This window comes from Festucalex cinctus, chromosome 5, assembly GCF_051991245.1.
Source record: "Festucalex cinctus isolate MCC-2025b chromosome 5, RoL_Fcin_1.0, whole genome shotgun sequence".
NCBI lineage: Eukaryota > Metazoa > Chordata > Actinopteri > Syngnathiformes > Syngnathidae > Festucalex > Festucalex cinctus.
In genome coordinates this window covers 14,916,994-14,942,828 of record NC_135415.1, presented here as the reverse complement: position 1 = coordinate 14,942,828, position 25,835 = coordinate 14,916,994, and the positions used below count along the sequence as shown (strand labels likewise).

At 40.0% G+C, this 25,835-nt stretch overlaps 4 protein-coding genes across 9 annotated transcripts in view; 2 read left to right on the top strand and 2 right to left on the bottom strand.

Annotated features, from left to right (window-relative positions):
- ptgs1 (prostaglandin-endoperoxide synthase 1) overlaps positions 1–4,372 on the bottom strand; it is a 58,966-nt gene extending 54,594 nt beyond the window's left edge. For all 3 annotated transcript variants that reach the window (XM_077520781.1, XM_077520780.1, XM_077520782.1), the window contains exon 1: positions 4,323–4,372. The gene's annotated coding sequence lies outside the window, so the exon portion shown is untranslated. The remainder of the gene's footprint in view (positions 1–4,322) is intronic.
- Positions 1,282–7,783, top strand: LOC144018547 (UDP-glucuronosyltransferase 2C1-like). The gene is made up of 6 exons (XM_077520795.1): positions 1,282–1,997; positions 3,141–3,289; positions 4,372–4,503; positions 4,575–4,662; positions 4,730–4,949; positions 7,140–7,783. Exons 1-6 carry the CDS (start codon positions 1,283–1,285, stop codon positions 7,423–7,425), a joined length of 1,590 nt encoding a protein of 529 aa, XP_077376921.1. The 5' UTR covers position 1,282; the 3' UTR covers positions 7,426–7,783.
- LOC144018542 (uncharacterized) lies at positions 4,366–18,855 on the bottom strand. 3 transcript variants are annotated; one of them, XM_077520776.1, is made up of 19 exons: positions 18,436–18,855; positions 17,036–17,589; positions 16,468–16,866; positions 15,816–15,926; positions 14,493–14,778; positions 13,975–14,327; positions 13,133–13,276; positions 12,936–13,050; positions 12,769–12,837; positions 12,532–12,669; positions 12,325–12,438; positions 11,617–11,690; positions 11,450–11,554; positions 11,214–11,329; positions 11,016–11,154; positions 8,667–8,787; positions 8,451–8,524; positions 7,281–7,385; positions 4,366–4,514 (listed from the first exon to the last, which is right to left on the bottom strand). In XM_077520776.1, the coding sequence occupies exons 1-18, from the start codon at positions 18,593–18,595 to the stop codon at positions 7,356–7,358; spliced, it is 3,102 nt and encodes a 1,033-aa protein (XP_077376902.1). In that variant the 5' UTR covers positions 18,596–18,855; the 3' UTR covers positions 4,366–4,514; positions 7,281–7,355. The 3 variants fall into 3 exon arrangements, with proteins under 3 accessions (XP_077376902.1, XP_077376904.1, XP_077376903.1); XM_077520778.1 differs by lacking the exons at positions 8,451–8,524; positions 8,667–8,787; XM_077520777.1 differs by lacking the exons at positions 4,366–4,514; positions 7,281–7,385 and having other exon boundaries at positions 8,253–8,524.
- poli (polymerase (DNA directed) iota) lies at positions 18,062–25,824 on the top strand. Of its 2 annotated transcripts, XM_077520787.1 has the most exons (11): positions 18,062–18,815; positions 18,933–19,068; positions 19,159–19,278; positions 20,042–20,206; positions 20,445–20,582; positions 20,850–21,092; positions 21,200–21,378; positions 21,436–21,527; positions 21,776–21,909; positions 23,004–23,212; positions 24,691–25,824. In XM_077520787.1, exons 1-11 carry the CDS (start codon positions 18,708–18,710, stop codon positions 25,114–25,116), a joined length of 1,950 nt encoding a protein of 649 aa, XP_077376913.1. In that variant the 5' UTR covers positions 18,062–18,707; the 3' UTR covers positions 25,117–25,824. The 2 variants fall into 2 exon arrangements, with proteins under 2 accessions (XP_077376913.1, XP_077376914.1); XM_077520788.1 differs by having other exon boundaries at positions 18,062–19,068.
- Positions 25,825–25,835: the final 11 nt, after the last annotated feature.

Genomic DNA, 25,835 nt, shown 5'->3' with positions numbered 1-25,835 from the left:
ACATTTATATATTTATTTTATATATTTAATAGAGTCTTGATAAGTTCAGTGCTTAAGAAGTGAAGTCCACTTCAGTCATTGTTTCATAAAACATGAAAAGCTGAAGTGCTAAGATCACAGATTTGTATGCATTATCGTCGTAATCTGATTTATCGTTTAGTCGATATTTTATTTCAAGTTTTGTATTTATTTCAACTTTTATACAGAAAATTAAAAAACACCTATTTGTAACTAAGGATGAAAGGATAACGGCAATATCGTGATACTGACTTAAGAGTATGTTTACACCGCACTTGACTGGTAGAACCTTGAGACCCCTTGAAAGACTTCCTATGAATTCATGGAATTCATTTTAGCGTAAGCCTAACCTAAAAGAACAAAAGACTAATGAATAATGAAATCTTATCATAACAAAGGTTAATTTATGGCTTGTGTTTGGTTTAAAAAAAAAAAAAAAAAAAAAAAAAAAAAAAAAAAAAAAAAAAAAACATAAGAAGTGGACCATTGAAAAATAATATTTAATAATTTGGTCATTTTGCAAAATGTCGCCAATTTCTGAAAGCTTTCATCCTAGTGAAAATGTATTATATTTTATAGGCTCTAAAACTCACTAAGTAGCACTCCGAGGGGAAAAAAAATTAATAAAATCCCGCCCTCCGCCCTCGCAGACAATAGTTTCACTGACCCACAGTTTGGGTGGACATGTCCATTTTAACAGAATGCAAAAAGAAAAAGGGAAAAAGAAAAAAAAATTGTATTTTAATTTTTGGGATCGCTACGTCCCTGCTACTGTAAAAAGCCGAACTTTTAATGTGGGCGCAGCATGGCAGTAAAAGTTTAATCATTAGGTGTCGTCGTAGTGATTGATTATCGTTCCCTTTGAACACACAAGAAATTCTTGATGACACGCTATACGGCCTTTTAACTAACTAATAATTAACTCAATTAAGATAACTCTTGAGTCGTCGATGTCACGGATGTCAACTATTTTCAAGACTTGCCAGAGATTGGCTTTATCATTTGATATATTACTGGTTTGGCTGAAGCAAACAAAGTTGTTTTGGTTTGTTCCTTGGACTTGAGTTTTGGTGCATCCAAAGACTCTTGCGAGATCTGACCTGAGATGCACCTTTACAGTCATCAACTTTTACCTGTAAGCCCTTGTTATGAGGCCAACTACAAGGCAGAGTTCAGCTTTGTCGAGTTAATGATTCATTTTCCACGAGCAGCTTGTTTAAAAAGGCTTTGGGGTCACGCCAACGTTATACACACCGCCGCGACGATGAGGATCCCGCTTTGTGCCCTACTTCTGCTGCTGGGCGCGGCGGCGGGCGCCGAGGGCGGGCGCATCTTGGTGTGGTACACCGAGGCCAGCCACTGGATCAACATGAAGCCCGTGCTGGAGGCGCTGGTGGACCGCGGGCACCAAGTGACCGTATTGATTCCCAGCGTGTCGCTCTTCATGAAGGCCAGCGACCGGTCCCGCTTCCACTACCTGCCCTTCAACGTGTCCCTCTCCTTGGAAGAACTGGAGAGCTTCATGGAGGATTTCCTCAACTTTTCCATTTATGAAATTGACTACATGAACTACTTTGAGCTCTACGCCAAATTCCTGACCATGATGAAGCAGGACCTGCAGTACGCGTTGAAGTACCTGGATGGCGTGGTGAAGTCGGACGACATCATGGCCAAGCTGAAAGAGGGGAACTATGACCTGGTCCTGTCGGACCCCATTTACATGGGCAGCGAGCTGGTGGCCGAGATACTGGGCATCCCGCTGATCTACACGCTGCGCTTCTCCATGGTGTACAACTTTGAGCGGTACTGCGGCCAGCTGCCTTCGCCGCCATCTTTCGTGCCCGCCGTCATGAGCAAGCTGACCGACAATATGAGCTTCTCCGAGAGAATGTGGAACTTCCTCTTTTACGCCTTGAACGACGTCATGATTGAATTATCCCTTTGGTCGGAGGTGGATAAATACTACACAGAGTTCAAAGGTAAGTTGATTCAGACCAGTTAATGAACATCCGTCGTATCATCATTACTCCACTGAATCACTGCATTATCTGCACAACTGTTATTGTGACATAATTATGGCACGATGGATGAACTCTCCGAATCATTTTCACAGCTGTTATGTTAGTGTTCGCTACTATACTAAGCGAAAACTTACATTACGTAAAATACTTTGTATACTACATCCTAAATGATCTTTTTGTTAGGCCTATAGTTGCTTGTTCCTATACTACTAGTGTGGCTCAAACTACAAGAGACGAATTCCATATTTTTACATTTGTGGCCAATGAAGATGACTGTGACAGGATGCCAGTGTTAATTTTGACAAGAAATTTTAATTTAGTTTTAGTTATAGTCTTTTGACTCAAAATTTTAGTCAAAATTTAGTCATATAGTCAACGAAAATGAAGAGCAATTTTAGTCGACTAAATTGACAGTTTAGTCGATACTTTCCTTCAGCATACATTTCAAGTTTTATACAGAAAATTAAAAAACACCTATTTGTAACTAGGGATGTAAGGATAACGGCAATATCGTGATATCGCAATATAAAAACTGCCATAATATATCGTCGTCGTCATGTCATGATATTGAAAGCAGCACAGTTGTTAAAAAAGTCGGGTTGATTTCCATTTGTGCAGGTCTAGTACCCTCTGGTGAGTAGTGTTTTTAGTGCAGTTTAATTTTCACAAGGCATGTTTTGGCTCTGTTTAAAATCCATGCTAATGGTCAGATGAAGGGGAACCTAATTTGTGCATATTATATATATATATATATATATATATATATATATATATATATATATATATATATATATATATATATATATATATATATATATATATATATATATATATATATATATATATATTAGTGCTGTTAAAGTTAAAGCGTTAACTAATTATTAATTTCATTCTTTCTGATTGGATTATGTGAATTTTTTGTCACTATATTGTTTTCATTTTCGTTTTACTCATTGACGAAATTCTCAGTCAATTTTAGTTATAGTTATAGTCTCAATGAATGGCTTCTATTTTAGTTTTTGTTTAATTTTGTTTAAATTTCATTATGAAAATATCACTGCAGGATGCCACAGCTGAACGTTTTTGTCTTTTTCTTGACAGGCACAACCACCAGTGCCTGCGAGTTAGTGGGCAAGGCAGACATCTGGCTGATAAGGACTTACTGGGATTTTGACTATCCTCGTCCTTTCCTGCCCAACTTCAAGTATGTTGGCGGGATCCACTGTAGACCCGCCAAAGCTTTACCAGCGGTAGGTCGAGCTAATTAGGTATTCTTCATACAGTCCATATTTGAAACTGACTTAAAAATATGTTGTGCCCGCAAAGCCACCGGGACTTGCTCAAACTAACCACCTTTTTCCTAGCATGTTGTACTATATTTTATTTTAGGTGGGAATAACACTGCAAGCCCAAATTCAGTTCTGAAACCCGTTATCATGCGGACGGCGAGAAAATATTAAAAAAACAAAAACAAAAAACAAAAAAAACACAATGCCGATACTCCAAATGGTCCAGGAACTGCTTCAAACTTACGGTGCACCTTTTTTGTTTTAGGCGTTTTCGGCAAAATTGACCGAATGATAAGGGTTTTAATACAGATATTATTTTTTTTCTGTTTTGAGTGACACATATTTAAACCATATTTAATTGCTATGTTTTCGATGTAGTATAGATTTTCAGCAGGTGTTTTTAAATGTGTTATTTTCATCAACCTAATAGCCCCAAAATATACCAATAAACTTGCTAAAAATTGTGTTTTTCTTTTCTTTTCTTTTTTTTAATGTCTGTATAGATTCTCAGTTGTAATCAGCAAAGACGGAATCCAGTAAACTGGACTTATCTTGTTTGTTGAATATTATGTTTTTTTTCCTGGTTGCTCAAAATGTTCAAAGCTGACTTGGCAATTATGCTATCATGCTAACGATTTGTATTATTAAGCAATTGATGGATTTTGATGACTTCAAGTTGGCATTGATGGGTTACAGAGGGGATTGGGACTGAGCCTAGCCACGAATAGCAAAAATTCTCTTGTGGGGGTTCATCTGATCTGTGCATTTACTCACATTTGGAATATCTGAATTCATGCAATGCTTTTTTTGTTTGTTTGTTTGTTTGTTTTTTACACTTCTAATTATTTGAATTTTTGTTTATTATTGTTGTTTATTAGTAGTAGTATTATTTTATTTATTTATTTATTGATTGATTGATTGATTGATTGATTTATACAAAAGACTTATTTTTCATTATATCCAACTGAAAAGAATTGAGTGCATTGTGTTTCACCTTTGTGGTTATGCCGTTTAATTTTTCTTCTTCTTCTGCTTCTATTCAGGACATGGAAGAGTTTGTGCAGAGTTCAGGCGATGACGGCATTGTGGTCTTCACGCTGGGATCCATGGTCAAAAATGTCAGCAGCGAGAAGGCCAACATGATTGCTGCAGGCCTTGCTCAGATCCCCCAAAAGGTTGGGCTGACCTTGAAAAACATACACCTGCATGAATAACAATAACATTGCATTTTAACTATCGTTTGTAGGTGCTGTGGCGGTACAGTGGCGAAAAACCAGCTACATTGGCTCCCAACACAAGACTATACAACTGGATCCCCCAGAATGACCTGCTCGGTTAGTACATTTATTTTACGTGCCTGATCGGGCAAATCAGTTAGAATTCGAGCCTGCACCCGTCCAGGTCATCCCAAGACGCGAGCCTTCATCACTCACGGCGGCACCAACGGCATTTACGAGGCCATCTACCACGGGGTGCCCATGGTGGGAATTCCCATGTTCGCTGACCAGCCCGACAACATGATACACATGAAGGCCAAGGGTGCGGCCCTCACCGTGGACTTCAACTTCATGTCGTCCGAGGACCTCAGCCGCGCCGTCAGGACCGTCATTGAAGACAAGTCGTAAGTTTTTAAACTCCTTGGGGGTTTTAAAATGTTTACGCTCAGCAGATTTGACCTCTTTTTACGAGGGATGTAACAATAACGGCAATATCGTGATATTGTGATATTAAAACTGCCACATCATCGTCATCATGTCATGATATTAAAAGCAGCACAGCTGTTAAAAAGTCGGGTTGATTTCCATTTGTCAAGTTCTAGCACCCTCTGGTGGCTAGTTTCTTAGTGCACATTCATTTTCACAAGGCATGTTTTGGCCCTTCCAGGTCTAAAATCCACACTAATTGTCAGATGAAGGGGTACATAATTTGCTCAATGTTTTTTTTGTTTTTTTTACAATTTTGTGACCTTTTTTTTTTGTTAGGCCAACCTCCCCACAATATTATGATAATTATCGTATTGTGACCTTCATATTGTGATATCGTAGCGTGACATCCCTACTTTTTACCCACAATTAAGAACATGTCATGCATTTTTGTTTTATTTATTTTTACAAGACTTATTTATGCAGGAATCCCGCACTGACTTGAAAACTCATATTTCTTTAGTCATACAAAGATATTGTAGAGCAGTGGTGTCAAAAATGTGGCCTGCGAGTCAGAACTGGCCTGTCAAGGGGTCCAATCTGGCCCTTCAGGACAGAATACAAACTCAAAAATTGTTAAAAATGTTGTCCACTTGGGGCACACTGACAAACCATTCTGAAATCGGGCATTTACTCAGAAATTGATGCAAAAATTTTGCGCAAATTTATAATAAATTTCAGATTCCTCTAAATGAGAATATTTTCATAATGTATGTGTAATTACACAAACAAAAAAGAAAATATTTTGACCCGTCATTATTTACTTGTGATCAAATTTGGGTCAAAGTGGCCCCTGAATTAATGAGTTTGCCCCACACCCTGCTGTAGAGTATAAGTATGTATGTGTCATGATGGTTGGGAGTAAATGTCATATTTCACAGTTTTTCCCCACATTTAAATGGTTGATCAAAAACAGCTTGACAACATGTCTGAGAAGTGTAGTGAAACTGACTCTTCACTCACTCTGCGTCTGTGGAAGCCATGCCTCATCATGTCATCTCAAGACTTAAAAGTCTAGATGTTTTCTTTTCTTTTTTTAACCACAAAACGAGTGACAATATGTTCGGTACACAAGTAAGCCTGTTTTGTTAAAACTTGATCGGAACAGATATATACAGACACCAAACGATTTGGATACAAGCTAATAAAAAGGTCACTATTCCATGATACATGTTAACCCGTATCCCACATGTCTATAGGTCAAGGGTGTCCAAACTACGGCCCGGGGGCCATTTGCAGCCCGCCGTCCATTTTTCAGTGGCCCGTGACATAGGCTAAAAAATGGCATTTGACTTAGTTCAAATCAAATAAAAAAAAAAAAGAAAAATGTTTGGAGATGGTCAAAGTAAGAAGGGAGGGTATCGAAAAACAGGTGCCATTAAAAGTTTATTTTAGTTCACTAAAACTAATGAAAAAACTCAGAAAAATTCTGAAAACAATATTGTTACCGAAATAAATTAAAAATGAAAATGCTTTTTAAAAAATGAAAACTAACTGAAACTACATTTTATGTTTACAAAACTAACTAAAACTAACTATAATTATAGCAAACATGTCCGTCGTTTTAGTCTTTGGTAATTAATTTAATGCATGAGCCTGGGGATGATTTTAAATGTGATTTGAAGTTGATTTATTTTGATATTAACCGGAATAAGGATGTTTGAAAGTGTGTCACACAGAAGTGACATCATCTAGCAGCAACCAATAGAAAAACACCAAAAAATGATGTCGCTCCCACTGTGTTTTTTAAATATTGCGCACAAGTAATACACATTAAAAAAAGAAATTAAAAAAAAAAAAAAAAAAAACTAATACTAATACTGAAACTAACTATTACTACTAAAACTAAGCATTTTTTAAAGAACTAAACTAATAAAAACTAACAGAACCACCCTGAAAACTAAGAAAAACTAACTAAAATGAAAAATTCCCAAAGTATAATAACCCTACTGCCATATTACAAATAAATTGGTTTATATACTGTAGCATTTTTCTAAATATGCAAAAGCACAAATAAATTATTTGTACAATTTTTTGGACTAAACACAATTTCTCTTCATAGCATTATGTGGCCCTCAAATGAAAAAGTTTGCACACCCCTGCTATAGGTACAAGGAGAATGCCATGCGTCTGTCCGTCATCCACCACGACCGACCCATGAGCGCCCTGGACGAGGCCGTGTTTTGGATCGAGTTCACCATGAGACATAAGGGCGCCAAGCACCTCAGGGTACAAGCCCACGAGCTCACCTGGTACCAGTACCACAGCCTGGACGTTGCCGGGTTCCTGCTCGCCGTCGTCCTGCTTTCCATGTTCCTCTTCGTTCAGGCGTGCCGGTGCTGCCTGCGTAAATGCTGCGGGAGAAAGAGGAAGACAAAAAAGAAGGCTGAGTAATGCAAACAGTGGAGTTCGTGCTATAACTGATGTTTAGAACAATTCCAAGGTTACGTCACAAGTCAAAATGGCGGTTCTAACTCGGTAAAAGGCCGCTCTCCGCTCACTGAAAAGCATCTGACTTTGGATCGTTATAATTTGATTTGTGAGGATTATTTTTGATTTCAAAATGGGATGAAATGTCACTTGACTACTATAACAATATGCCTGATTTGTATGGTAGTCACAGGCAAAAGCAATATAAGACGTTTGTTTTCACTGTGTAAAGGAAGCATTTGCATTGCAGAAATAACAGAAATATCCATGTTTGGAATTGTCCACTCACTGGGGCACAAGGAAACGAATGCAAGAGCTGTAAAAAAAATAAAATTAAATTAAACAAAATTAAAAAAAGAATACAAAAAAAAAAAAGCCAACCATACAGTAGATAGCCTACGAGTTTCAAGCTGTCGTTCAGTGTATTGCTTCGTTGAGAGTCAAAATGTTGGGTTTATGCAATGTTTTAGAATGATGGCGGCAGCAAACGCCAAAACAGGTGTACCTAATGTTGTGGGACCACATTATTGACTTGTGGTATTGCATCACAAAAAAAAAGAGAAAAGAAAAAAAAGAAAAACCTCATTTTACACATTAAACGTAATATGGTTAAAATCAAAATGAAATAAATACACCTGCATGACTTGCTGAAACGGTAGCCAATCACAAGCCTCACAAGTGTGGCATTTGCATTTTAACCACCTGAGCTCATTAAAATCTGGCAGCTCATTGGCTGACTCAGAATGACAACAAAAAAAGACAAAATGTCATTGTTTTTTGTTTTTACTTCGACATAATGAAGCCCATCCCCACCCTCCTCTCACTTCAGGCATGCCTTTATAGTTCAGTGCAATTTCATAGCTTATAAATGCAGAAACAATATAAAAATTAGCAAAATAAAGTTCATCAGCATTACACACTTAAGCAACATGCTAAATGTTTTTAACTATTTGAAAGGGGGGGAGGTGCTATTTTCATCATTTTTTCACTTTGCTGTCTTTGCCCTTCAGCAACATAAGCTCCATGCAGGCGGCGGCGTCTTCTGCCGTGTCGTGGCCACACACTGGGGGAAACGAGAACATTTTAGAATGACACAGAATGCCATTTTTATCAGCAGACTCACTCTAAACACCAAAACTGTTCCTTTATTTGACAACATGGTGATGGGCAGTCAAGAGGATGCGGTTTATCCAAGAGAGACCCACCGCTCTCTTGGATGATCCTGGTCAGGTGCTCTGCCGTGAGGCTGCTGAGGCTCAGCCGGTGTGGGGGTCCCAGGCGGTGTGGGTAGACCACTCCAGTGTCCACCACTGTGCCGTGGAATAACTATAAGTCGGAGAGATCAACAGACCAGCCTGTAGCATCCATCACTGGCAGCAGCAGTAGCAGATTATCACCATTTACAAAATATTACTTGGGTGAAATTTCATGATTAACCACCACTGGGTGATTCAATTTGACTTTTATACATGAGTAAATGTTTGTTTCAGCACTTATGGTTCAACTTGCTGTTCGCTAATAAGGGAGGCAGAACAGGTGTTTAATCCATTAAAATTTTCAAGAACAGCCACTTTTGTGCTTTGGGACTCTTCTGGCATCTCGGCCGCAACCTGCTGATGACACTATTAAGCTCAGTGGCCAGTTCTCTCCAAAAACATCTCATTAGAAGCCTCTCAATGTTAAGGTAATGTTCTACTATCGCCATTGGCCTCTTGACGACAAACAGGACTGTTCAAATCCCAAATATAATTGCACCAAGAAATTCAGTGGCCCATCCATGGCTGAATTTTGTCACTCAGCTTCTTGTTAGATAGCAGCACAACAGTCCAAAACACTTAAAGCAAAAACATCCCCCAGCATTTGAGAGTATAAGATGACGATAATTGAAAATAATAACTTTTGGTTTGCCGGGGGCAATTACTCAAAACAATTTTGTGGTGGCTTCCAATAGCAAACGTACTAAGTTTACTTTGGGCACAGTGAGTAAAAACGGAGGCAGATAAGAAAGTCATAACTGAATGGTGACATCAAAAATGCAATTCAAACGACTGTCATAACTACAATCACGCAAAATGAATAGTTTGTCATCAATTTCGACTTTCATAAAAACAAAACAGCAGGTAAGATTCCCATTAATGTTTCGATGGGCCTCATTTCCACTCCTTGCACTTCTGTCTGCATTTGAGCGGTATATGTATCAGTTACAAAATGATTTATTTACAACATTTTTAGCAAGCATATGAGAACAGAATGATAAAATGCCAGCATGCCCTCCCAACATCACAGTTTCAGTATGTAATTGTTGGCATTTCCTTCATAATAGCAAATGGTATCAAAACAAGTCATACTACTTCTTGGCATCGATTCCTCTCTGCTAAAAATTACAATATTAGAGTACTTAAAAGGACAAATGCTGGTCACAGATGACTAAACAGAACTGGAAGAAGATGGAATTATGCTTGCTAAAGATCTTGTAACAAAAAATAAATAAAAAAATAAATAAATAAATAAATAAAACAGCTACTGGACATACATCCCTTTTTCATCATCTCGTCACTTGTGGAGATTAACTGGATCGCACCACCACGGGGATCTGTGACCTAACTGGTTAACATACTTTTGCACATGTATCCTTCCCATCTTTGGCAGCAACACTAAAGAGAAATCATAGTCAAATTACTCTTCACAGATTTCCTCAAATAATAGCTACTGCTGATCATGAGATTTTTGTTTTCTACCTGACAAAGCAGGCAGCTCATTTGTCGTAAGTTAAATGACTTGCTACCCTTTCTCAAGTGAAAAAACGGATAGTAACGAATAGATGTTACTACTAACGTGAAACTTGGAGCGTAAACCGCACCAGGCCACAAGTGCATGAAAAATATTTGCCACCTCATCAAGTCATGCATTCAGTTTCTGCTTGATTGTTTTCCCCTTGCTAGCAAGCTGAATTCTCACAATATGTCTTGTAGCGCTCCCGCTGATATGTTTGCAACCAACCTTTTGTAGGTCAGACCAATCAGGCATTGTTTAGGGCGGGACGAAACAAACCTCACAGATGACTGGACGCTCCAATTAATTCTGTTCTCGCAGAATTACTCGCCGTTTCCTTGTTGAATGTTGAACAGCGAGAGGCGCTTCGTGTATTTTTATCTGGTAAAGTTGTTGTGTTTTTTTTTGTTTTTTTTCCCCCTAAGACAAGACCAAAGACAATTTTCATCTGTTGCTGTGATTGGGCCAAACAAACGTGGACAAGATGCTGCATCGTCCAGTCAGCTGGAGGTATTGTACGGAATATCACTCCTTTCTGCCAAGTGAAGTTCCAATCCAGACTGATAAATGGGAAGAACTCCCTTGAGTGAATCACAATTATCAATTTGGCTTGTGAGGTTAGCCATATTTTCTTGAAAATCTAAATTAGAAGCGCAAGAGACAGCCAATTGTAGCTACTCTAAGGTAATCCCCACCATTAAGGTGCATATTGAACTAGTTGCTGGGCAGCACAAGACACAAAAAAAAAAAAAAAAAAAATTGTCCAAGCATCCCAGTGTCACCTTCAGGGCAGAGAGATCTGTCTCCAAGCCGTGCCCAATTAGAATGGTGTCAGCACAGATGAAGCTCAACAAGGTCTTCTGAACCTCAGCAAGGGATGTGTCATTGCCCTCCATATCCTCCTCGCTGATGCCTGAAAACCTGTACAAAGTGCCACATCAACAAACTGTCTGGAGGTTTTGTCATCATGAGCTTGTTACCTGGTGTTATAGTCGATGACCTCGTTGTGTGGCTTGACAAACGTGTCGTAGACCACTTGGAGGCTTGAGTTCACTACAGTCACTCGTGACAACTCCAGGCCGTGAATGGTGTAACACTGACAACACAAAGGGCAGGTGCTTCCCTCAATAAAAATTATTATGTGTTAACCAAAAAGTTCTCTGAAGATGTAGAACTTCAGAGTTCAAACTAATGCCAAAACTTGACTAAAAATCACCATTTCACAGTCCAACGCGTAGACTCCGGGGGAACTGCTATCTGCAGGACGCCTGGGGTTGGTTGCCACAAATCCATCCATGGCCAGGGAATCGTGCACATGCAACTGTAGAGGTCGAGTGATTAATAAAAGTGTGCCGCCAAGTCTTGTGTCAACAGGTGTCTCACCTTAAAGGTTTGGCAACCTGGTGCGCCCATGACTCCCTGGCAGCAGCTATAGCGAGTCTCCACCCCACCTGGCACTGTGGCGATTACACACAGCATCATGATATTGCAGTTCATTATGTCAAAGACAGCAAAATAATGAAGGGAGTCAAATGGCATTTTCCAAGGAACTCATAATACAAAAAAAAAAAAAAAAAAGTCATGATACATGTATTTTTGCAGGATAAAGCACTACATGAGGGAAGAATATCAAATTGTGAAATTGTTTCAAAAATACATTTTTTCCTAATAGTAATGAGTTTGCCTTAAAAAAAATTAGTCCAAAAAAAAAAAAAAAAAAAAAAAAAAAAAAAAAAAGACGTATTTCCCCCCCCCCCCCCCCCCCATTCTTCCAACAAATTACCATTTTTAAATGCAAAAAGTTGTACTATTGAGAATAGTTGCATTTTTAATAAAAGGGGCAAAAAGCTGTAATCTTTACAACAAATCTTTTGTCACGATAGTCAATAATGTTCAGAGAACAGTCATTTTTCCAAAATAAAGTGGTAATCCTAAAACACAAAAGGCACAATTTCACAAGGGAAGAATATCATATTTATCAAGTGATTTAAAAAAATAAAATAAAAATAATTTTACCAATTAATCTTCTATAAATAACTTATTGTCCTGACCCTGATATTATGGCTCAGAGACCCAGTTTGGCAACCTTACCTCTGCTCTCTACTCCTTTCCCATAGTGATAGTTGCACTCTTCCGTTCGGGTGTGCTTGCCCGCCTTGTTCACAGAGTACGTGGCTCCGCACCGACAGCAAATCCTCTTCAGGGCTATTCAGACAAGCAGTTATGAAGAAGTCATGAGCTGCAGCTAAAGTGCGCCCTCTTGTGAATACAACAGCCAGTACATGTCCGGGAGCTTACGGTCATGAATGCTCTTCTTGTTTGCGAAAACGACAGCTTGGCTGGGTTTCTCAGGGTGTCGGACAGGATAGTTACTCTCAATCAGCTGCTCCTCACTCAGAATGTAATCGCATAAAATCTCGTACAAAGAAGCGTCATCTGCCAGGTAAAAGACCATTTTAAGTTATGGCACCAAAGCGTATGCACAAGTCTCCCTTCAGGGAAATTACAGTATATGTACAAATTAGTGACAGGCACCGTTTCCTTTGAGCTGCTTCCAGTTTAGTGGAATATTTCCTTTAGGGTTTTTGCCATGGATGTTCTCATCTAAAAATCCGGGGGGGGGGAAAAAAAAAAAAAAAACCTGTAGTCAAGAAAAGGCATCTTCTTCATGGTTTACAAATCAGCTTGCAAGTGTTCCTCACCTGTTGAGGTGACAGAATTCTGCTTTTTCAACCTCTTCAGCGCATTCACGGCGACGCTGAGATACTTCAGTTTGTTGACACTGCGATTGTACACAGTTTTCTCCTCAGCCAGGGCCTGTCGACCATAACGGGACCAAAACCTATCACGCCGGGACTTCGTCACGGAGTGTCACATTCACAGCAAGCGACGGGATCACCTTTTTGAAGGCCTCGTCAATATTGGCAGACGTGTCGAGGAACACCTCCGTGAACTGGTTGACATAGCGCTGTCGAATGTCATGGGGCACTTTGTCTTTGGGAGCCTCGCTCTGCTGCTTGGCTTTTCGCTTGGTTGCTGCTGGCTTTTCACGGAAAAAATAAAAAATACAATTTACATTTTCAGTGCTAACATTTTAGCCATATAGTCCCCATTCATACCTCCTCAAAAAAGGTGGTTAAAGTACTGAAACTTTCTACTTAAAAATAGAAAACCATTTGATAACTTGGCACAATGAAAAATTTGCTTCTGTGCAGTCTGCACGTAAAGAGGAAGTCAACCTTAAACATTTCTTGTCAATATGTTGCATGTTACCTCACTAGTCTAGACTTGACATTGATTAATACTACATTTGTGGAATATAAGTTAGTCAGCAAAATCCAGCCATTTGTAACAAGCAATCACAGCTCACCCGTTTTCTGAAGATGAGCTGTGATTGGTTGTTACCTGTGAGCAACTACGATGTCATTTTCACTCCACAGCAAGTGACAAAATGGCCGCCTTCTGATATTGATAAAAACTGCTGGATTTTTGCTGCTCAAATCATATTCCACAAATGCAAGATTAACCAAAACACTATATTTAGACGAGTGGTGATGCTTGTAACACCGTCAATTTTTTTTTTTGACTTCCTTTTTATCCTCTTTCTATATATATATATACACACACACACACACGCACACACACACACACCTTTTAAATAGCCATTCATGGAGGTTGGAAAAAGACAAACCTATTTTGATAAAGATGTAGAATCTACAAATATCTGAAAAATCTACTCACGTTCGGGGGGGCATTTGCACTCTTACTTCCCACCAGTGCATAGGGTACCTTAATAGCGGCTTGGCTGGGTGTTTTACTGGCAGCGGCTGGAAACTCGACCGCAGAGGAGGACCGTGATCGTCTCAGTGGAGTGGCGGGAATGAGCAGAGGCGCAGTGGAGCGATACCTCTGCACCGATGTGCTCACCGTTTCACTAGCGGCGGGGCCCAGGTGTGCTTGACCGATGGGGGTAATGACAGAGGTGACCTCATGGGAAGTGGAGTTGAGGGGCAGCGTGCCCTGAGGGAGGATCAAGCGCAAGTTGTCGCCCACATTGAGGACGGTGGAGCCCGGAGGGATGTAGTTGACATATTCTGCGTGGAGACAGAATGTAACTGCACATTTTAGATTTTTCCTGTGACATTTTACATTAGAAAAAAAAAAATCACAACACAAAAACGACAGAAACAAAGTGAAGTTCTCAAGTAGTATTCCTTGCATTATAAAGCACAGTAAGCATAACTGAATGGAATTTTTACCATTCTGTTGAGCAGCAGGTGAAGAGTTTGCAGCTGCTGTAGGAGGAGTTGAAAGACAAGGAAGTGAAGGAGTAGCGGGCATGGGCCATCTCTCGTGCTTTCTTTGGCCGACGGACGAGAGGAACGCTTGACCTCCTTTCAGGGCAGCCGTCAAAATGGCCGCCTTCTTCTGGACCTGCTGAGTCTTGGGCACACTGGCGACATGCTGAGAGGCCGAAGAAGTAGTCACTGGCGCTCGTAGCGGAACCAGAATCTGAGGCTGCGGCCTTCTTTTTGCCGCTGCAACCTGTCAAAATACTTCATCTTTAAAGACAAATACAGGTGTGGAAGGTGAAAAGTAATACAAAGAAAGGTGTGTGCGTGCGCGTGTGTGGGGGTGTGTTTGCGGGGAGGGCTGTGTGTAGTCAAGCCTTGTACTTACCTATTAAAGGTTTAAATTAGGGTCTGACGATACTTTTTTTTTTTTTTTTTTAAGGTCAATTCCAATTTGGCAGAATGAAATTCTAATAATTAGCTGATTAATTTAAAAAAAAATACATAATAAATAACTTTTGGTCATCTAATAACAATAAAGGTGAATTAGTGTGCAGCTGTGGCCAAGATTGTTCTCTACCACTGTGGGGAGCCTGATTCAAGATAACACCCAGACACATGGCTCCGGCCATGATTGATTATATTTCATGTAGCCTACATGACGAAAAGAAGAAAGTAAAAGGAAAAAAAAAAAAAAGACAAAAAAGAACAAACGTAAAAAGAAAAAAGAAAAAAAAAGAATTGGGAAAAAAGAAAAAAAAGAAAAGAAAAAGGGGGGAACAAAGAAAGAAAGCCCTTTTTGAGCACTGTTGACATTTGAATGTCGATACACAAAGCTCCTCCCCAAGTTCAGATGCATCGTATACTTTCTTGATGCCACTACTCCATTTCGAAAGGGCTGCATGATATTGAAAAATCATGTGATATGTGATGAATATAGCAATCGATATTATTGCGATATTTAACATGTACCTAAAGAAATAACATTTTTATTACCCAATTAAAAAAAATTTATTATTTTTTTCATGCAGCAAAATATGCGAACTCAACATAATCTTAATTGTAATGACCTCTTGATAATGTTCAAGTATTGGATGGCGACACACATTTTAGTTAGTGGCTGACTGGCCAAATTCAGATAAAAGCATAAAATTCCATATGAAACTTACTGCATGTCTTTGCAGTATGCATATTGCATGGCCCAATATGAGGATATTGCTATTTTTCGATATAGTGAGCAGCCGTAAAAACAACACAAATTAGGTGAGCATGGCACATGTACTGTAGAACCTGTGTATCTTTGGACTCGTGCGCAATTCTCCTCTTCGCTGGCAGCTCTTGGGGTTTGACGGCCGGAATTTCAGGTGGTTTGTTGGGTTTCGCAACATCCTTTGGTTCCATCTAGCAACCAACAACAACAACAACAACAACAGTAGTACTTCTCTAGAGTTCAACGGCTTTATTTCATCCATCCATCCATTTTCTTGACCGCTTATTCCTCACAAGGGTCGCGGGGGCTGCTGGCGCCTATCTCAGCTGGCTCTGGGCAGTAGGCGGGGGACACCCTGGACTGGTTGCCAACCAATCTCAGGGCACACAGAGACGAACAACCATCCACAGTCACACACACACCTAGGGACAATTCGGAGCGCCCAATTAACCTGCCATGCATGTCTTTGGAATGTGGGAGGAGACCGGAGTACCCGGAAAAAGACCCACGCGGGCACAGGGAGAACATGCAAACTCCACCCAGGAAGGTCCGAGCCTGGACTCCAACCGGAGACCTCAGAACTGGGAAGCGGACGTGCTAACCACTCGACTACCGTGCCGCCCGGCTTTATTTCATTAACTACATTTTTTAGAATACAAGCTGAATAATTTCTTTACGTTTATGTTGTCAAAACATGAATAAATGTTTAGGATTTTTTAAAAGCAAACTTACAGGCACCTCCGACTGCTCCTGGCCAGCACTATCCTGGTTGTTGGCCTCCATGAAGATGCGGTAGCACTCCTCCACAGGATCGCTGTCAGACAGCTCCATATCCAGCTCTTCTTCTTCATCCTCATCGGAGGTGGAACTGATGACAATGACGTTGACGCCATTATTGTCTGCTGCAGCTGCTTGCAATGAAAAAGAATCCTCGCGAGATGAGAGGATTTCTGTCTCAACACAAACTGGCTTGTTGCCCTCATCTGAAGCATGATCTTGTTTAGTTTCATCTTCAGAGGACCGGAAACCACCAACTTCGGGATTGGGCAGCTTTCCATCAAGGTCCTCCACACACTCAGTCAGGTCGATCACATTTGTAGCCGATTCTTCACAGTCTTTGCTGCGGGCTTTCTGCAGAGCAGAGGATGCTAAACGTTAGAGTATTTGAAAGCTTTTAAGGACACATCTAATTTATCAACTCATTTCAGTAAATATGTGTTCACGTAGGAAGGGTGTTTGCTTTGGTAGGAAAGCAAATAATTTATAAAAACAAAGAAAGGTCCAGAATAAGGGGACCAACCTTCTGCACTGGTCTTCTGCAAGTATCAGGATCACGGTGAGACTGAGAAGACTTCTTGTCTGGCGATGCTTGCATGTCAATTATCAGGATGCCGTCGTCATAGGAGTCATCTTTTATCCCAGGTGACGGCGAGCGGTACGGTGCCACCGGATGGCTGATTGGCTTTTTTACATCACTCTTTTGCACGCTCTTCTCTTTTAGAAGCTGACAAGAGGACTTGTAAGACCCAAATTCAGCTGTAAAGTTGGACATGGGATCGTATTCCAAGTCAGTCCTTGGCTTGGAGTTGTCAAGCACATACTTGTTGGATTGGGAGGGTGCTTTGATGCCATTGGGATGTACATACAAATTGCCATTTGCATTTTCTCCTGTTGCCATGGTGGGGTATACTTTTGCTGTGCGGTAGCCCGATAGCTTCCTTTGCTCCTGCTCTACTTCGTATTTGGCTGTTTCGATCTTCTTGTTGATGCTCTCAAGCTCTTGTAAGGACTTGTCTTTGGCATAGTCTACAACTTGGGCTGCACTAAAGGTGGACTGAATGCCATCTTGGGCACCTGAGATAGTAAAAATACAGTGTTCAGTAAATGTGCAGATACATGAATTGTATGTGTGTGTGTGTGTGTGTGTGTGTGTGGGGGGGGGGGGGGGGGGGGGGTTAAGTAAATAAAGTATTTTTTAAGACTGTGGCGAGGCTCAACAGATGTGCATAACTAGCAGTTGTGGGTAAGGATAAATTAAATAAGCTTTACTATAACATTTCTAAATATACATCTTTCTTTCCTGTACAGTTTTTAAGATGAAACATACTGTAAAGACAATTTTTAACTTTACTTCACCCTATAGCTTCACACTGTAGCACAGTCCCAGGGACTGCCATCTTACGTTGCCACTTTTACTGACACTTCAGTTGCGTTTTAGGTGAAAACATTGTTGGTAGTACGTTTTATGCTGGGACAGCGATTTTTTTTTTTTTCTTAAATGGGCTTTGCTTTCACTTAATTGTTGATGGTTCTTACAACAAAGAAATATAGCTATATGTAGCGCTTCTCCCAGACTTGCTACAGCTAACAGCTAACGTGAAACCGCCGCGGATAAATTGTGCAGTATTTAAGTTAGGCAACGTATAATGGCCGCGGGACATGGCTTCTGTGGACATGCACTTGACAGGCCCAAATCGATCGACCGACCGAAGTATCACTCCATGGTTTGGTCAAGATGACAGCCCTGGTTAAACATTAGCTTGATAATCAATTCTTTTGCACGCTTCAATTAATACAAATCGAATTTTAAAGCGGCCAATTATTACTATAATTAATTTGGACTTTTCCAAATCCCCACGTCGTTTAAAAACGACAAATTAGCGCATCGAGCTAACGTTAACAGTAACACTTGCTGCTCACCTGTTCGGCCGACTGGCGGTAATGAACAGTAAGGTGGCAAGGAGTAGCCTAAAAAACGTCTACCTTTCTCGGCATGCTTGTACCAGCAGTGGGGTCGTTCACAGTAGCGATTGGAGAAAGGGCAGGGTACCCGGGCGAAGAGGCCAGACGACGGGAACATCGTTACTTGACTGCTTAGCTGCTAAGCAGAGTCGGTTTAATTTAACCGACTGATTGCCGAAGGCCCAGCTTGCGGTTCGACTTATAAAGCAGTTCGGGACGCGTGGAACGCAATGAACGGCGGTTTTAAAAAGTTAATGCATGTTTTTAAATCTAATATGTTGTTGCTAAAACTATTATATATCGACATATTATGCGGTTTCAATTTATCAGCAAGTCAGGTAAGTTTTTAATCTGCCTTGTAGTAGTAATATCCTCCTCTCGAAAGATGGCGCTGTTGGTGAGCGCGGTTTTAGTTTCTCACTTTGTGGTAAGTCACTTTCCCCTGGTAACAACAGGCGAAAGCATCGAGGCTATTTTCAACGTTTACAACTCACAAATTTGCAATGGAAAGTAGTGAGGACGATTTGGAAGAGGATGAAACTGAATGGAAACAACTTTTAACAGATTCGCCACCAACCAGTCGCGCGTCTGGTAAAGCAACATCACAACAACTACTACAGTATTCGTACTTTCGATCCAAACATAACACCTAAGTGTTTCTGATATGTTGTGAAATTTCAGAATCGAGCATCAGTAAGACTCCAACACCTGCACCCAGGGTCATTTTGCATTTTGACCTGGATTGCTTTTATGCTCAGGTGGAAATGATCCGAAACCCAGCGTTGAGAGATGTTCCCCTAGGTAATGTTGGATGTATATGTTATGTTGGGCTAGTTATTAAAATTACAATTAACTGTCCGGGGCAAAAGCCAAACTTTACCTTACAAAGTGCGTTTTCGTTTTTTCTTCAATGAAGGAAGTCAGTCAAAAACCACAAAAGAGGAGAAGATTTTGCTCATCTGTTTCTTTCTGTCTCTGTCTCTGGAAATCAGGAAAAGTACATCAATCCGGACTGCTTTTTTTTTTTTTTTTTTTTTAAATCTCTCACGATGAATCGCACCCATGAAACAGATCAAAAAGAAAAGAAGCTCTCTCTAAAATGCAGCCCTCACATTTATAGATGTTCAATACAATGGGTCAACCCCCCCCCCCCCCCCCCCCCCCCATCTGTTGACATTAGCTCATTAATGAGCCAGTATTGTTCATGCAGGTGAGCTACTGCTCACCTCATCCACTGTTTTCTTGATCACGAGGACCTGGGGCGGAAAGACTTGTTTAGCCTTGAATCTTTAAAAAGAAAAAAGAAAAAAAAAAGGCAGCACTTCATCACCTAGCTGAATTACACATCAGTTGATGTAATGAATACAAACAGATTTACCACAAAATACGATCCCTAAACCATTTGTTTTATTTTATTTTATTTAGAATTTGCTTACATCACCCTTAAAAATAAATGGCTTACAAATTATTTCATTTTTATAAATGTGTTGAAGACTCTCTCTTACAGTCCAGGGCTTATTTAAAACTACAAAAAATTCAGAAGGTGTTGCTCTCTGACAATCAGGTATCCAGCAGAAGTACATCATAGTCACGTGCAACTATGTGGCGAGACAGCAGGGTGTCACCAAGCTCATGTCAGTCACCGACGCCAAACAGAAATGTCCTCAGCTGGTGCTGGTGAAAGGAGAAGACCTGACGCACTACAGAGAAATGTCATATCAAGTCACAGGTAGGCTGCACATCTATGATTGTTGCATGATAACGGAGCTCAAGGTGTCATGTTGATGGAGATGTCATTGCAACGTCATTAGCTTACATAGCATGCCTGAAAATGTCAGTTTTTGCAAGTGTGTTCCCTGGTGAAATTGTATGCACGATTGGGTTCAAAAAGGACTTTTTCTAACATACATCACACAAAGTACATTGAAGTGGATGTTAATGTTTTTTCTTCTTCCTCTTCCTACAAGATCTGCTGCTGTCTTTCTGTCCATTGGTAGAGAGGCTTGGTTTTGACGAGAACTTCGTGGACATCACAGAGATGATAGAGAAACGGCTGCCATGCACAACAGAGTTCTCGTTTAAAGGTCACGTCTACAGCACTTCAAGTAAGCCCTGAAACAGCTCTTGAGACTAACTACAGTAATCATTTCTTATTCTGTAGTACACTATTGACTTATTCACCTATTTTTTGGGGTGGAACCTGCCCCCAGCTATTTGCTAATGATCTTCAAGTGCTTGGGATTTAATAGATGGTGGTATAGTTGAGTTTAAAGGATTAATATAGGTGATTATATTGTTTTTCCAGGGTGTCAGTTACTCACGGTGGATTCCTGTACTTCTGTTTCTCTAATGTGATGGTTTTTGATGCACAGGTGAAGCCGCAAAGGCTAAAGCCAGCATTCACCCAGATTTGGCGTTAGGGTCGCACGTCGCCGCTGAGCTGAGGGAAGCCATCCTCTGTCAACTGGGCCTCACTGGCTGCGCTGGTGTCGCCACCAGTAAACTGTTGGCCAAGCTGGTATCTGGCACCTTTAAGCCCAACCAGCAAACCACACTGCTGCCAGAAAACGTCGATGACATCATGGGGAGCCTGAGCAGCCTCCGTAAGATACCAGGTATGGCTGCGTTAAACACATATTACAACATAACATTTTGCTATTTTGAATTGTCATATAAGTGTAAAAGTCAGCTAACTTTGTTAGTCAATGTTGTGTTTCTTCAGGGGTTGGACACCAAACGGCCAAAAGGCTCCAAGCACTGGGATTGATCACCGTCAGGGACCTGCAGCTCTTCCCGCAGGCAGAGCTGATAAAAGAGTTGGGTTCTCAGAGCGCGGCGCGTCTGAAAAATCTGTCCCTCGGCACGGATGATTCTCCCGTCAATCCCACCGGAGCCCCTCAGGTAATGTTGGAACGTGTCACTGGCGTACACCCTCCATGTTAATGACCTGATTTTTAGTCTCTTAGTGATGAAGACTCCTTTAAGAAAATGTCAAGTGTGAAAGAAGTGATGGACAAGATTCAGCAGCTCCTGACTAGCCTGGTGGAGAGGTCAGAGTCATTTCCTCAAGGGTACCAACAATTTTGTCTTTGTTCCAAGAAAAGAACACTGTTTGTGTGGGGCACAATGAAATCTCAACACTATGAAGGCGTATCGCAATTCTTTTATTTATTTATTTATTTATTTATTTATTTATTTATTTATTTATTTTAATAATTCAACAGTGTTGGCCAAAATTGTAAAAATACCTTTTTTCTGTTGTTCTTATTCTTAATTGAAACATTTGTGTGAAATACAGGATGCGCAAAGATGGCAGGCAGCCTCAAACCTTCCGCCTCTCAGTTCGTAAATTCTCGGCGAGCAACAAGTGGTACAGTCGGGAGAGCCGTCAGTGTCCCATTCCAAACCACGTGGGACACAAGATTACCTTGGGTAAAAAAGAATCTACTTTCAAGTTGCACCAAATTGTTCATGATGCAAAAAAACAGATTCAAATTTGAGCTACACACAGCAAGAAATACCGACGTATATTAAAAAAAAAAAAAAAAACGATTAAACTTCAAATTATTACGGAAATGTATTGCATTGACTTGAAAAAAAAAACATTTTTATGACAAATTTTTTGGGGAGTTTTTTTTTTTTTTTGAGTATTTTTTCCTGTTTTTATGAATAATTTCTTTTCTGTTTTAGTGAATCACAAACCTCCCCACCCAGCCTCCGGCCTTATACTAAGTGCCTACGAGCTGTATATTTCTCACCCGTTTGTATACTGTATAGTTTAAACAGTAGTCTGCTCGCGAGGTGGTGGTAACAAATGGCCGCCCAGTGACTTCAACGGCTTGCACTAGCGTGTATGGGCTATCGGATATCCAGTCATATATACAGATCAGTGGTCTGCAACAGGTCACTTGGAGTTCAGAGGTAAAAAAAATAAAATAAAAAATACTCCGCAAAACAGAAGTTGGTGCTCTGTTTTTTGGAATAATATTTTTTCTTTTTCTTTTTTTGAATGTTTTTTTCTGTTTTTTTTTTGTTTTTTTTTGGGGGGGGGGGGGGGACGGAATAATTTATTTTCTCCTGTTGTTCTGATTAATTTTCCTCCTGTTTTTCTGAATATTTTTTCCCTTTTTTTTTTTTTTTGCGACAAAAAAAATCAGTAAAACTGAAAAAATATATATTAAAAAAATAATAATAAATGAAAAAAAAAAAGCCTAAAAAAACCAAAGCTCCACAAAAACATTAGTCAGAAAAACAGGAGGGTTTTGTTTTTTCAAGTGAATGCAATACGCGTCCGTAAATTATTAATATCGTCACAAATTTAATTAAAAAAAAAAGAAAGAAAAAAAAAAAAGGAAAAGGTTTTTCTTTCCCAGAGCAAGAACCTTATTGATTGTGAAGGATACGTCAGCATTCAGTCATACAGGAAGTGTGGCTCTATGGACAATTTGGTGCTGTTCCAACTTGCCTTGGCAGAGGTCTTTGCTCTGCTTTTCATTTCTTGCATTCAATCTCATGATCCATTTTAGCCAGCACCGACGACGTCCCGGCCCAGCTGCTCACCATGGCCATGAAGCTCTTCTCCAAAATGGTGGACACGGCGGCGCCATTCCACCTGACCCTCATCAACGTGTGTTTCAGCAACCTGCAGAAGCGAGCGTCGGCCGCCCGCACCATAGGCGCCATCACTACCTTCTTTTCACCCAGCGCCTCCCCACAGAACCCAGCTCAAAGCCAGGTAGCCTCCTTTAATGTAACCCCGGCATGATGTTACCATTCTTATCATTATTATTTCTCTGTGGTGCCGTGACAGACAAATAAATGTGTGTTACCAATTTTAGCCATAAAAATTAGAGGAAAAATACTTTTGTCATATATATGCACACCCAATACAAATTTTAGCTATTTAAAAAAAAAAAAAAAAATTATTATTATTATTATACATCAGTGTTAGGTGGTTGGTTACAGAATTTGAAGGCGTTAGTTACAATTAATTTTCCACTTAAAAAGAAAATAAAAATAAACAAAAATCCCAAGAATTATTATCTAACAAATTTCACGAATCAAGATCAGATGTTTTCGAAGAAATTTTTTATGACAATTAATAAGAAGGGCTTTCATTTGTATAACACCTTTGTGTACTACTTTTTTTTTTGTAAATGATTTGAAAATAGATGGAAAAAAGAAGTCATGATTTACAATATGGAAACACATATACTGTATACATAAAATATACACATAGAGCCATGGAAAAAATTAAGAGACTGCCATGTTTTCTAACTGACACAAAAGAAAACGACAGATGCCTAAATGCACCATTTTTTGGCAGTACAATACTATAGCTGTTAATGTAATAACTTACAGTATGAAGTGATTTGATCAATATCAAGAAAACTTTGTCAAATGTCTCAATAAGCATTTAAATTAAACTCTCCTGAGCTGGATTTGTTTTCATTGCTATATTAGTCCAAACAAGTGTACCTTTAATTGTGCTAGCCATTTAAAATGAACACAAAAGTGAAGAAACAAAGGTGGTCTCTAAAATTTTTTCGCAGCTGTATATATACAGTGGAGCCTTGATTTACGAGTTTAATTCATTTCCACACATCTCTTGTAACTCAAAACACTTCAGAGCATGTTTAAAAAAAAAAAAAAAAAGTAGCACTTTACAGTATAATAATTTATTTTAAAAACATTCAGTAATAATTAGACATTTTGATATGGTGTTAAAAGTGCCCTAGGGCTCGCATCGCAAAAGTCACATGACCAAACCCAGGAAACAGGTAAGCCGTGACGTTCGCAATGCGAGCTCGAAGGCACTTGGACATCAATTGCAGTCGAAAGTGGAGGCGATAGTCAAAATAGCTGCACCCTAAGGTGGATGAAAATTGGTTGATTAATCTTCTTAATTCTTATTCCATCAATGCAGTATTAATCAGAATTCAGTACTTGTTTAGACCAGTGGGGGTCAAAATTGGAGTGAAATTTTTGACTTGACATTATGCTTTACACAAAAAGGATTATTATCACTAAAAGCATATTAAAAGAGAGTCACTGTGCCATTTGCAACCTGCACAGGATCTTTTGAAACTCACACACATTCTTCAACTTGTTATAAATTCAACCGTCCTTCTATACTTAAATTTTTGCCAAATAATAATGAAGGAAAAAAGCAAGAATGTGATATTCCCATCTTTCAAACCAACTTCCTTTTAGATCGACTCCTCTACGAGTGGAAGCGGTGTAGATGATCATCTTTGCTCACTCGGTGTGATGACTCCACTCATCCCGGAAAAAAACACGTCGAGCCTGACCAGCCGTGACGCGGCTTCACCCCAGGCCACACCCACGCAGAACACACCTTCGAAGCCCCACAGCAGCACATTCTCGTACGGCGGTGACGCCGACACCACCGCAACGTATCGATTGCCCCCAAATGTGGACCCTCAGGTGTTTTCCCAGCTGCCGGCCAACCTTCAGACGGAACTGATGAGAGAGTGGGAGCAGCGCCGGCCAGTTCTGAAGATCCCCACCGTTTCCAAGAAGCCCGGGAGGGAAGCCAAAGAGAAGAAAGGCACCGGGAGGAGAAGCCAGGCCAACAGTTTGTTGGATTATTTTAAACCCGCTTTAGACAAGCTCTAAATGATGTACAGTGAAAAGGGGCCGGGACCTACCAGAACAATGAGTGTCCAAGCACTACGTTTTCTGAATGAAGCTCCTCATCTCACTTTAACATATATTCCCTGGCACCACAAGGTAGTGGCAAAGCACTCATCTTGTCTCTTAGCTCTCTTCAGCATAGTTCCTTGGCCCCAAGATGCTGGCAAAGCTCCTCACCTCATTTCAACTTAGTTTCTTGGCACCTAGATAACACAAGATGGCCTGAGGAGAAAAACAGATGATAGTTTTGGAGCAAACAGACAGCGGGAGGAAAATAGTAAACAGTAAAGGTGGCTCCAATTTTGTTTTCTTTTATTTAATGAGGCTCTTGATAAAGGTGCAAGAGCATTCATATTTTTTTCACCTATAGACAGCTTTCATTTTAGTTTCTGTGTATGTTTAATATTACCTTGTTATGGCAAATGCGAGAAGTTATCCTCAAATGTCCTCCAACAACACAGCATAGTTACGTCAAGTTCAATGTGACTTTTTATGATTCAGCTTAGGTTCACGTGATGCATTCCGACCCAAATTCCTGACGCATTGTTCTCGGGCATAAACAGGCAAGTCATTGGTTCAGCTAGCACTTTTTCTATTGCTGGGCTTTCCTGATTTTGTTTTTTTTCTTTTTCGTAATTTTGCACAACTTTTCACATTTTTATATTAATAAAGGAGTATATTGGAAATACATTTGCACTGTT

Coding starts and splice junctions, on each gene's coding strand:
- LOC144018547 (XM_077520795.1), top strand. CDS start 1,283: ATGAGGATCCCGCTTTGTGCCCTACTTCTGCTGCTGGGCGCGGCGGCG. Junction 3,290..4,371: donor CCGCCAAAGCTTTACCAGCG/GTAGGTCGAGCT, acceptor GCTTCTATTCAG/GACATGGAAGAGTTTGTGCA. Junction 4,663..4,729: donor CCCCCAGAATGACCTGCTCG/GTTAGTACATTT, acceptor GCACCCGTCCAG/GTCATCCCAAGACGCGAGCC.
- LOC144018542 (XM_077520776.1), bottom strand. CDS start 18,595: ATGTTCCCGTCGTCTGGCCTCTTCGCCCGGGTACCCTGCCCTTTCTCC. Junction 16,867..17,035: donor GCAGAAGACCAGTGCAGAAG/GTTGGTCCCCTT, acceptor TCTGCTCTGCAG/AAAGCCCGCAGCAAAGACTG. Junction 13,051..13,132: donor TTGACGAGGCCTTCAAAAAG/GTGATCCCGTCG, acceptor TATGGTCGACAG/GCCCTGGCTGAGGAGAAAAC.
- poli (XM_077520787.1), top strand. CDS start 18,708: ATGAACGGCGGTTTTAAAAAGTTAATGCATGTTTTTAAATCTAATATG. Junction 18,816..18,932: donor TCAATTTATCAGCAAGTCAG/GTAAGTTTTTAA, acceptor TGGTAACAACAG/GCGAAAGCATCGAGGCTATT. Junction 23,213..24,690: donor AGAACCCAGCTCAAAGCCAG/GTAGCCTCCTTT, acceptor ACTTCCTTTTAG/ATCGACTCCTCTACGAGTGG.